The sequence below is a fragment of the Varroa jacobsoni genome, unplaced genomic scaffold (genome assembly GCF_002532875.2).
Source record: "Varroa jacobsoni isolate VJ856 unplaced genomic scaffold, vjacob_1.0 scaffold_101, whole genome shotgun sequence".
Taxonomy (NCBI): Eukaryota; Metazoa; Arthropoda; class Arachnida; order Mesostigmata; family Varroidae; genus Varroa; species Varroa jacobsoni.
The window spans coordinates 132,179-144,329 of NW_019213003.1; the positions used below are offsets into that span (position 1 = coordinate 132,179).

At 38.4% G+C, this 12,151-nt stretch overlaps 1 protein-coding gene across 5 annotated transcripts; it reads right to left on the reverse strand.

Annotated features, from left to right (window-relative positions):
* Positions 1 to 832: 832 nt before the first annotated feature.
* LOC111265204 (low-density lipoprotein receptor-related protein 12) lies at positions 833 to 9,295 on the reverse strand. Of its 5 annotated transcripts, XR_015312904.1 has the most exons (6): positions 8,350 to 9,295; positions 5,552 to 5,781; positions 4,856 to 4,998; positions 3,889 to 4,012; positions 3,448 to 3,676; positions 833 to 2,347 (listed from the first exon to the last, which is right to left on the reverse strand). XR_015312904.1 is itself a non-coding variant. In XM_022841688.2 (3 exons), exons 1-3 carry the CDS (start codon positions 8,447 to 8,449, stop codon positions 2,177 to 2,179), a joined length of 501 nt encoding a protein of 166 aa, XP_022697423.1. In that variant the 5' UTR covers positions 8,450 to 9,124; the 3' UTR covers positions 833 to 2,176. The 5 variants fall into 5 exon arrangements, 2 of the variants coding, with proteins under 2 accessions (XP_022697423.1, XP_022697438.1); XR_015312903.1 differs by having other exon boundaries at positions 3,448 to 4,012; XR_015312912.1 differs by lacking the exon at positions 4,856 to 4,998 and having other exon boundaries at positions 3,448 to 4,012.
* Between the last annotated feature and the right edge of the window lie 2,856 nt (positions 9,296 to 12,151).

Below are 12,151 nucleotides of genomic sequence, written 5' to 3' on the forward strand. Positions count from 1 at the left end.
CAGTTGATTTTGCTTGCAGTTAAAAGAATCAGGCATCGAGGTGCCGTACGGTTGATGAAAAATTACCTACGATTCATCTAGCGTTCGCGCATTGCTTCTGAGTCCGAGCCACATAATACGACAAAGACAGCAAAACAATTTTAATTGCATAGGCCATGTTGGTATAGGCACGCGGAAAGTCGACAGGTGTCGACCGTTCAGTTTTTTTTTAATGAGAGTTGAAAGCCAAAGGCAAAGCGATTGCAGGACCACATTGAATAGTTTCCATTGCATTTTTAAAGATCAAACTATTTACTATAAATTGTTTCGTAAATACGTGAATGTTTTGTTGGATTTCTATAAAGAATACGTAACGATTGTACACGGTGGAGGATTAGCGGTACAAATATGAATTGCAGAGAGGCTTACATTTTATCCGTGGAACGAGCTGAAGAAGTAGCTGGTGTCGAATGCGACACGAAACATAGCAATATGCGCACACTTCAGGTCTGAGAAATAAGGCTTTTCCTAGACTTTGTTCAAGGACAGTCGTTTTCATTAAAGGATCAGGCCAAGCTTAATTACGCATAGGTACAGAGCGCTACGTGTAGGAGTATGTACGTAAGTACAGAGCTCTAGAAATATATGCTATTAGAAGAAATATTGTGTAACGGCTAAGACAAGCAGATAAATGGAGTTCTATGGAAGAAATTAGAGATTGGTTGGATTTTTCTATAGACTGATACCATTGATAATCGCCAAAGATTAGGTATATTTTGTTTGGACAAAAACATAAATCTGTTTTCATAGGAACAAGAACTAGTGTATTTCTATATATTTTTATTTCGTTCAATTGAACAGCATTCACGTATAGTGTCATTATATACCATCGAGGCTAAGGGCTTTTGTGCTCTTAAAAAGGTAGGAAGATGATGAATTACATGCTGAAGATTTAAACATATAGTTCAATAGATAACACCTCTATTGAATGAAAAGATGTCAGGGAGTGACACTAGGATGCGTTACTACACCTTTTGAAATTTTCCATGTGACAAGCTAGAAGGCTTATGATTCGTATATATATATATATATATATATATATATATATATATATATATAATTCTGTATTTTCGAAATTGTCTGTATTATACATCTTGCTAAATATAATACACATACGTTGCTTGTCGTGATTCTCATCATGTCAACTATAGCCCCCCAATGACCAGGTGCGTCATACCCGAAGTATCGCTACGATTGTCTGACAAATGTTATTTTTTCTAAATAATGTCACTTCAAATAACACAATAACAGCATTTATGTGAGAGTGCCGCGTAATGGGCTGCTGGTTGAAGTTCTCACGCCGATATAACATACAGACAGACCAACGATTGGCAACCTTATCAAGTGAAAATTTCAACCGTATAAATGTTTTTAGAATAAGAGTCAATATTGTGACCTTTATTTATATCATTTTTTTCTTTTTTTAAATTTTATTCATATCAAAATTCTCCGTACATATTACAATCAGAATTTGTAGGCCCTACCTACGTTCATAATCATAGTTTAACCCATGAAATGAATGTTATATACAACATTAAACTCCATCTTACAGACTGGTGAGCGACTCGGTGGATGATAAAATAATAAATAAACGATTTCGTAAGCGTTTATATATTGCTTAATAAAATCAAACCACAGTTATTTCTATTACCGTTGCACTAGTCGTAAACTTGTATCGCTCCGACTGATAAAAATCCCTGGATAACGACCCTAAAGAAGACGGTCCCCTACAGATTGTACAGTCATCTTCCAATATTATCCCTTGCATAAATAACGTGTAGCAATCCAATAAAATTCCCAATTTTAGCTTAGAGAAGCTTAAGCTACATTTTTTTAAAAAAAAATTAATCTATTAATTTTTTTAGAAAATTGTACGAAAGTGGTTTTCACTTTATACATAAAGATGACACTAAATATATTGGGCAATAACAATAAATTTAGGCAAAAATAAATAGGTTAAGGTTGATGCTTTTCACAGTGCTTATAATCAGCGTGCTATTCTAATGCTCCAATTTACAGTCGAACGACTCGGGAACCTAAAACAGATTCTGCTGAAAATATAGTCCACGTACTATTTACGACAGAATGTGATTTTTTAACTATTTCTTTCCGGATAAATAGACCTTTAGCTAGCGTCTCAATTGTCCAGAATGGCGTTATCTGATTTGAGAGCAAAGTGGATACGGAACCCACCCTGATTCACTGAGTGTCGAGCTCGAAATACGGCACGAATCCACGATGATTCGGAATCGAACGATCGGAGTACGTTCGAACCACACAGAGTAAAGTTACTTTTGGCCGTGTAAAACTGAAATGAAGAAAAAAATATAAAGAGAATGAGGATAAGCGATTTTTCGATTTCTCAGTAAAAGTTCTCTTGATATTAATTAAGTCTCTGTTCCATCTATCCTGTGTTTTTGTTAACGACGCTTATATACCAGTGAAGTTTATTTTCGACCCATACAAGTCTATTAGACGCCGTGATTAGAACTATTACGGTTTCGGTACTGATGAAGTGACAGGAACGCTAGTTAAGAGCGGCTACGGGGTTCCTGCTGCTACCGAGCAAAAAACTGTCAGGAAAATATGAGTTTAACTTCATCTTGCCTAAAGAACCATGTTTCGGACAATAATACAATAGAACAGATGTTTTCTAATCATTAAAAGATTCGATTTGAGAGCTACATAACAGCTACTACGTAAATGGAAACATGATAATAAAAGAAGACAAGCAGAGCTTTATTTTGAAGCGGCGATCGGGATTCATAACATGAAATCTCACATACTTTACAAGCGCGCTTGTCCCGTTACGACTGAACGCTGCGGAAGGCGTGCCTCGCATTACATCCAATCACAGAGATTAGTGAAAACGGGCTAAAGGCTTAGAAGGGTTGTAACCTACCGGTACATATATCTGACGGATATCCACCTTTCTGTTGTTTTCTGTGTTACTATGGTTCGATATATGTCTGGTAACACAGGTCGCTCGACCTATTTGTTTGTTGTAAAAACTCTGTCCTCGTGTGTGTCGCGGAAAACCTGTTTTTGCAAGTCGGCCCAACAAACTACTTGATACCGAGCGACCCAGACAGCGATATCCAGCAGAGGAAACAAACTTTCACTATCTCTGAATAATATAAGAATGTGCTAGGTATAAAAAATGCACGCAGGATAAAACCCGAGCATGAAAATCTATTACATTATTAAAACTCTATTCCCATATATACCATTTTCCTATTTTACGTTCAGGCGACTTGCTTACGTTTTATCGTTTGTGCAGTTCAGTAGAGCCAAGTCGTATGATTATTACGATATTTATTCGATGCAATCATTTTTTTACTTTTATAATTTCTAAAATGCTATTCTCTGTCATTCTAGAGAACCGTTTTAGGTCTCAGAGCTACTTACAAACGGCACTGGGGAGCCTTGCACAGGAGGAAAATCTTCGAATCAGCTGCCCCACCCCCAAAGTCTGTTTAGTTTTTAGCTCGCCCCAACAGACTTCCTTTGATTTGCTGCCACACTGTTTGGCCTGGCGTAAAGATGGCCGAATAGGTCCAAAGATTCAATATGATGGTTGTGAGAAAGGACATGCTTGAACAGACACTTTAATTTCAACGGGTCCTCTGCAAAAAAGCTAAATTGAAAACCGTGCATTTAAGCATGACTATGCTCGATTAACTAAGCTGTGTGCATGTGTGTTTATAAATATGCGTTATTATTTTGATTTCACATGTACAAAATTTTACTTATCTGTCATTTTATATATATATATATATTTCTTCGCAAACTATTCTGTCCCTAGGTGGCTGGCCTTTCGGGTTTGGCCTTTGCTCTATTGAGCTGCACCTTATGATTTTCCTGGCTTTCTTCAGACACAGTGTGTTTAGTGGTGTAATGGAAGACGTGACTATAAATAGTGATACGATGACAGTCACTGGTATAGCTGCGAGCAACTTTCTGCGATCTTTTTCTAGAAGGAGACAAATCAGGAAGGATGTTACTGAATTTTGGCTAATCTCACAACTTACATACAGCTCTACCCAGGAGGAACTTCTAGCAATATGTTGGTGAAGGTAGCACAAGGCCCGTGGACATACTATATCTTGATATATTAGAGACTATCTCACATTTGAATCTATGGTGTCATTCTGAATGACACAATCGTAGCAAAGTATGAAAGATAATAAGTGATTAAACAATAAAGTATAAGCTAGTAGATATAGAAGGTATGGCAACAGACTTAACAAAAATTTATTACGGTAAGACCATTTGGCTAAATAATTCCAATGCTGATAAACCTAAAAATGCGTTTCAAACCGAATTAATTGTGTTGCGCTCTCTTCAGGCAGTAGGAACATAACCCTTTGAAATTTGTGCTACGTCTTCAGTTTAAACCTACTTTTTCAAAATAGGTATCTGATTGCAGATAAATATTTACTATGTAAGTTCAGTGTATTGGAGGTATTAATCCCTAGCTTTCAAGTGAGGTTTTGTTCTGTGACATTGGCCATCCGATCGACACTGGACGTAGCTGACATCACTTTCCTACCCAAGAGTCCCAAGACAAAATTGAGCTTTTAAAGGAATCAACACGCGTATTTGATAGCGATACGGATCTCAAGGCCGAGCGTATCTGCTGTTGCTGAACTTTTTAGACGGCCAAATTAACATATACAAGAGAAGGACATTGGCCGTGTCCGCTTTTCTTTCTCTACCGAGCTTTACAGTATTCGGCTGAAATGTATGCAACAAGATTAGAAATGTCGGACAGTAAACCAGACTGCAACCCCATGGTAAACAATTGCGGCCGTACCTTCTGTTGAATAATTCTGCTCCTATTCAAACAGCTCATCATCGTGGAAGCCTATAATAATTGTCTCTTGAGCAAGAAATAGCTTGTACTTGATAAGTGATTGGAGAGATTTTCATGGAACAAGCAAACTGAAATAAGGAACGCTATAAAAACGACAGAATAACATTGGAATAAACTTTTAAGTAAAGTGTATTTTTTTGTCGCATTTCTCTTCTAATCAAACGTTAGATATGAATTTTTAAGCGGACATAATACATGTAGCTACATACACACAATCATATATATGCCACCTTGTACCTGCTTGATCGAGAACGACATGTCTAAGTATACGCTTAATTAATATTCCCTCTTACTTAGGTAAAGTATTGGACTTACGATATCTATCATGTCGGAGACATAACCTATGGCAAGATAGGCAAATAATGCAAACACGCTTAATTTAAACTATGATTTCCAAGAAACGGAGAAATAACCTCTATTCTATAGATACATTTTCACACGATTCTCCACTACACCAACGTACGTAATCCCGCTCCAGTCTTGCTCAATAAATTATCGTCTTACCCCAGACAGATCTCAATCACGAGAAATTATTGAGAAATGACTATTATTCGTTTGAGGCCCTTAGCGGTCCTTAAACGAGTCGTAAGAAGGAAAGCAACCGCCCAATCTCCCTAATGTCAACATGAGGCTTACCGTTAGGGAGTCCCTATTGCATTCTCCGGTAAGCACGTCAGCCTCCTGCATTTCGTAGGAGAAGCCTTCAATAAGGATGGCTTGCCGTTCCTTGGGAGACCGGATGAACCATTCACACGTAACGTACGCAGGATACGCAGCAGGAAAAAACGGTGTTTCAATGCATGATGGAACGAACTGCTCCGCGCCGCACCAATATGAGGCAATCAAGGTTGAATGACTTGTGCATACTGTAGGCCGGTGTCCAGTAGTCCCATTGACATCGATTTGGAAAAACGAGATCGGTGAGGATTTCAAGTTAAACTAACGTATACTTAATAAGAGTTCAGTTTTTTCTAACGGCGAAGGTGAGCCCTTTGCAGCACTTCCTGGAATGTTTTCATACATCTATATATAACGTATTCAGTAAATAATACTGTTTTCTTAATATATATATTCGTTTTACAGCAGAAGTAACTGTCACGGCGATAACACGGCGTTGAGTTTCAGGTATACTACTGCAATTTGGCTATCAAGCTTGTTTTGGACTGAATAAACTTAAACCTAGATCAACCTAAATCAAAGTGTATGGTCTTCTAAGTATGAGTCTAACCTTTCAAGATAATTGCAAACTGTATGATCGAAATATAATTACAAAAATTGAATTTTATTACATGCACATGTGTAAGTCACCAGCAACCGAAAAATGAATTTTCTGTGTCGCTAGAATCCACCCAGAAAGACAGCATATACGACACTATCTTAATATTATCCTGATGTTCGAATGTTAATGATACCGTTCTGCTATATTGTTTTCTTGCTACTATATAAATGTAGGGATCACTGGAGTGTCCATAATATAACCTGTTTGGTATCTTTTTGTAGGTATTTCGGATTTCCAGCTATTTACCTATCGTTAATCCAGGTTAGGTAATGCCTGCGAGCTTCGTCCTGGGCCCTTTTTGTTGTTGTACGCTTTCAGCTTTCAATCTGTCTCTTTATTGCACTCCGCAGCAGTGGCTGGGCATGTCACTGCTACTTCTGCTAGGTGCTGCTATTTGCCCCGTTTTCTAGTCGGTGCTCAGTGGGGCTGGGTTTGAAAAAACATCCTTTTGCCACGCAGATCTGTGTGGAGTCCCCTAGCAAGGAACAAGCAGCTCCAAAGAAGCCTCCTTTATCAAAACATACACCCACGCCCAAACATCCTTTTTTAGTAATGGATAGATAGGAATGCACAGAAATTCTGTAACTACTTTGCTCCGAACTTTTTTTTCTAGTTCGCTTTTCCTATTTCATAATGAGTACTCCAGTGGTGAATCTCGTTGCACCTAAGGAGTTTAGAGCTCTTCCTGATCCTCTACTTTCCTGAAAAATCCAGTTTCAAGAGCTTTATTCCTAGGCAGTGAAGTCTAGTTCAGTTTTAGAAATTGAGGTACACGAGCTCGATTCTCGTTCGTTCGTTCGTTCGTAAATATGAAAAGCTAGGGAGCAACTGCCACTCTTTAGCCGCTTCCGGTAAGCAGCTACCTCTAAATCACAAAAATGCTAAAACCCTTCAGTATATTTTTTTCGATTACGCATTATATTTCTCAAATTTAAATAGAGTCTAAATGGCTACGTAAATTTATGTAAAGCTGTAGGAAACGTATGCGAGTGAGATTATTATTAGGGTAGGAAGAGTATAGTAGCTGGTAGTTTCGAGTCGAATCTATGTATTTTCTACAGTTTAGAAATGTTACATGTTTGCTAGTTAGATAGAGCCATTGAGACATAGAGTCAAGATAATCACCCAGTAATAGTATAAAGCTAAATGGTAGTATTTTCTATTGTGACAATGTAATGGGACAAAAATTTACCTCTTGATAACGAAAAAGTCTATGATTTTTGACACATATTAAGAGATACAGATATTGAGATAGAAAAAGCTTCAATAATTTTTCATTTAGTCAAACGGCATTATAATCTAATTTTGTAGACATAGTTTTGTAGTGATCTTCGCCCGAGCTAGCCATATCAGGAAAACCTATTTCGCTTCTTTGAAAAATTTGCACTCTGTAAAAACTTCGAACAGGCTTTACAACGCTTCTCAGAACAACTTAGACCTAAAAGCCTATATACGGACAAGGAGAAAGAATATTTCTGATAAGTAGGTTCGGATCAACTGAAGCTTGCTCTGTCCTCCAAATACAATGAAGAAACAAACTGCAGTAAGTAATTTCTTAGACTGCAAACTGCTTGGCTCAGCAGCCTTTCGGTCGAAGAAAAGAGAGAGAACTTAATTGCGTAACTTAAACAAGAAATAGTTAAAGAACAAGAATTACAACTTTTAAATTATTAGATAAATGCCGGGATATACACTGTAATACTAATAGCAGCAAGGACGCTTACGTTATACGTAAAAAAAGAGGCAAACGTACGGTAGTTATTACCATTTAAAGACTCTGCCAGTTGTTGAACTTGATACATTTATATGTATATATATTTGTGTGTATATATATATATATATATATATAAGATGGTGCAGCCAAGATGACCGACGCACCCAAGCGAGACCGATGTTGTCTTGATGTAGCCAGAATCATCAAAGGTCATATTGAGCCTTATATACAAGTTTTGGCAAATCATCAAGTTTGAATTGTAGGCAAACATCAAGCACTACACATTCGTATCTATTCATGTGCATATAGATTTTTACGCAATTCGGAGTAAAAACCCTACCGCGTCTACCCCAAGGAGTCTCCCTAAATACTTTGGACTTCGGGTTTGTAACCCACCCTACACTAAATGTATGTGACAATAATAATGTTTCACTTACTTACACTTAATGCCTGCTCCGAGCACGATGAATATAGGGTATAGCAACATTATTCCACTAGCAGCCGTTCCGTAATATGGATAGGGATATTCACCTGTGTCCATGTGTTGCTACATGCGCGCGAGCGACCTGCTTTGAACGTCGATTTCACGAGTGGCTGGCGAGCCGCTTGACTGGCTGTTCGGCCTGGCAGAGTTTTAGCACCAACGTCTCCGGGGGAGATCAGAGGCCACTGTGACCGCCGCTGTTCGACGATGATTCCGTCGTAACTTGACGATGAGAAGGAAAACAGGAAAGAGAAAACCGATCACAAGCATTAGCTGGCTTCTCGAATGATGAAATCTCTTTTGGCTGTTAAAAGAAACTTCGATTAACACGACTCCCCTAGAGGGCCCCCACCGCGCCAGTCCAAGCAACAACCAATAAATGTGGCAAGGAACACGTTCGCTTGGTTACCGCTCGACGTCGTCATCCGGTCGCCCTGGGCCTCGACTCTCGCAGCGCACCGACTCGCTGGAGCTGGCGGGATATCGCATCGGATCGAATCGGCGAACTAACTGCTACCGAATAGCGAGCGCGTATTCTCGACAGAAGCGTCTCTGTTACTGCACACAACTATTACCGTTGCTACTGCTGCCGCTTCGTCGCCGTCAAAACCAACGGAATCTGGAGGGTTCATTCACAAGTGTGTGCTCTGAACAGATTGTTGTCTACTTCTGGAAAGACGCCGATTTCCCTTCGATCGTCGCTGGTTTTGGGCACGGATCCCGTAACGCCTGCAGAATGCAAGACGCCAGACGGGCGGATACCACAAGGGGCAATGGCCTGCTCCTGTTCTGATCACGGAACGAAAACTTGTGCATCTTAAAATAAAAAAAGAACAACGAATTAAGCAGTCGAAGACGGATTCAACGAAGGCACTAGACTAATTGATAGGTAAAGCTACCGATAAAGACTACACCACCAGCTACAGGCCAAGAGAAAATATCTCCTGCATTATTGCAGTGCCGCATTTTTTGGATTTACAATTATATACATCAATATATAGTGCTAATAAAGATACCTCATATTTGCAATTTTTATCATGTTTGTCAGAGTACAGGAATTTCATTAACTTATAATAGGGCAGCTTTTGCCATTGCGGAAGTGGGTTCAACTGTACGGATGGCCTATGGTAAGGACGTCTTGAAATTATAGTAATTATTTAGCTAATTGGTTCAAACTTCCATATCATTCTTCCCTGACTATAGACATAGTTAAAATATTCAATGATAATTAATTTTATTCGAACCGTATACCTGTATAACACGTATACATACACATGCTATAAACAGATGTGTTTCGTTTAAGTACTTCGTATTTTTTTAATAATTGAACTAATTGTATTACCAGCGTCAAGGCATATTGTGGATGGTTACTTGGTCCATATTAAAGCTATGGGAAAAAAAAAGCAAAAACCAAAACAAATTGGCTTTTAAAGCCAACAGAAACCTTTTTTAAAAGGTTATTTATGAGCAAACCTTAACCTTCTCTTTTCAGTAGGAAAATACTGTAATATTCAGAGGAGGCGAGAAACATGTTATCTGCACGCTCTCTGTCCATATCTCAAGCGTACATATTCGTCGATACTTTTATTGTATTCTAGGGCTGGAATCTTATTGGATAATTGATGATAGCTTCACATGTTTGCAATCAATATATAAGAATGCTTCCCTATGCCTTCACAAGGAACTTACTAATTAATAGGATCTGTCAACGGAGAAAAGGATCCGTGTTCACTGATTAGGACATGCGCTCATTTTAAATGTGTCGGTTAATCTGTTCATCGGCTTGCTATGGCTGTACACTGTGCCTTTTTTATCAAAACATTGAGGAAAATGGCTTCAATCGTAACTATACGCCACGTTTTGCAAAAACCGACGTGATAAGTATACAGAGATACTACATGCTCGTTTGCTTTTGAAGCGTTTACTTCTACAATCCTTCGTTATAGCTCTATATATAATGAGGACGTATTGGGTTTATAATTAATTATGAGGATGTTGCATATTCAGTGGGCCAGTAGGATGAGCTAAGTTCAAAAGCTTTTTTTTGCCCAGCTCCTAACACTATATACCTTGCTGGTTTTTTTCATTATTTTCAAGTGTTTAATTAATTATAGTGTAAGGGCACGTTCGATGGCATTAATTTTAGCTGTGTTAAGGGGGCAAAACGTTTTTCGCGGTTTTTCGTCTCGCCGGTTCCGCCGTCATTGGAAAACCTTGAGCGATGTTAGCTACCTCGAACGACTGTGGCTTGCTATAGCTGAGCTTTGCACGAGTGAAATCATGTCTAATCTACCATATTGAATTTTGTAATTGAAAATTGGCGTGGTTCATTTAAATCCTTTTGGTGAGGAAATTCGTGTATTTCTGTTCTTCAAGTTCAAGCTCGAAGACACTGCGACGAACGCTTCTTCTGAAATATATGCTCCCTTTGGGCATGCAGCTGTATCTATTCACAGGGTGGAATATTGATAAAAAATTTCGACCTCAGAGATGCTTCTTGTCCAAGATGATCCCCCTTGCTTAACAGCGACGAGATGATATCGAACATCACTGCCAAAATTTACCGTAAGTGATCATTAGCATTTATAAAGAAAAAAGTATATTATGGTGGGTTACCCATTAATGGACTTTTCGTTACCTCGGAACTAGTCCTAGGGTGATTTCTTGAATCGAGTTATTACAAGTTACAGAAATGGTTATAATAAAATCAGGCGATACTACCGAGTAACAAAGGCTGAATCTGATTCGACCCATCCGAAGCAAAAAAACAACAACAACAGCGACAATTATGCGCAAAATTATCGCTCACAATGAATTTTAGAAATCTAACAAATTCATCAGGAAAATATGGCTGGCACACAGCGCAAGTAGAGACTTACCGTGCTAGCGTCAAAAGCGGTATTCTTGAGTAGGGCCAAACCCGAACGTAAGTAAAGAAAACCGAGAACGCTATTATGCGGCCACTAGGTGAATATTTTGTGTGCCTACCATATTGACGTAAACTCACATCCTTCGCCGATCATCTATTCCTGAATATTAAACATACCATTGACGACCCAATTTTTTCACGGGATGCCAAGTGAAAGACATTCTTGTTTTTTGAATCCCATTTTTAACAACAAAGGTTTTTATAAACGCCGGACTCATAATTTGCCTAATCGACGGCATGGATGTATATCCGCCAAGGGAGACTATTTCTTTTAAATGAAAATTGTTTACTGTGGGCTCAGCTATGCGTCATACGTCCGAAAAACTTTCTACGATAGCCTCATAGCACCATATGAACAATGAAATAAAATTATTAGCAATTGGAACGGTTTAACGTGCAGTGGTGATCTGAGATCGCACTTCATAGGGAAACTCACATCGACCGAAGTTCCGAACACGCCTTGCTGATACACTTTTTCTATTGATGTGTTCCTGTTATTAACTTCTTTTTGGATTGTCGTGATCAATGTCAACACAAAAGAGAGTTATTTTAGCTAATGATTTAATACTAATGATTTCAACGACCCCCGCACAGATTCCAGTAGAATACAATTCTACTACAAGCACAGCCTTCGATAAGCAGATATTCTCTGTTCTGGATCTCTACTTGAACACACAAATACTGAACAAATACTATATTCACGACGCGTTACTATCTACTATGCATAGTATAACACACATAAGATCTACACCTGCGAGTTTATAGAAATTAAGCAATATCAATGAAATGTTTTATCTATATAATAGCATAACCTATAAAGTAATCATAAA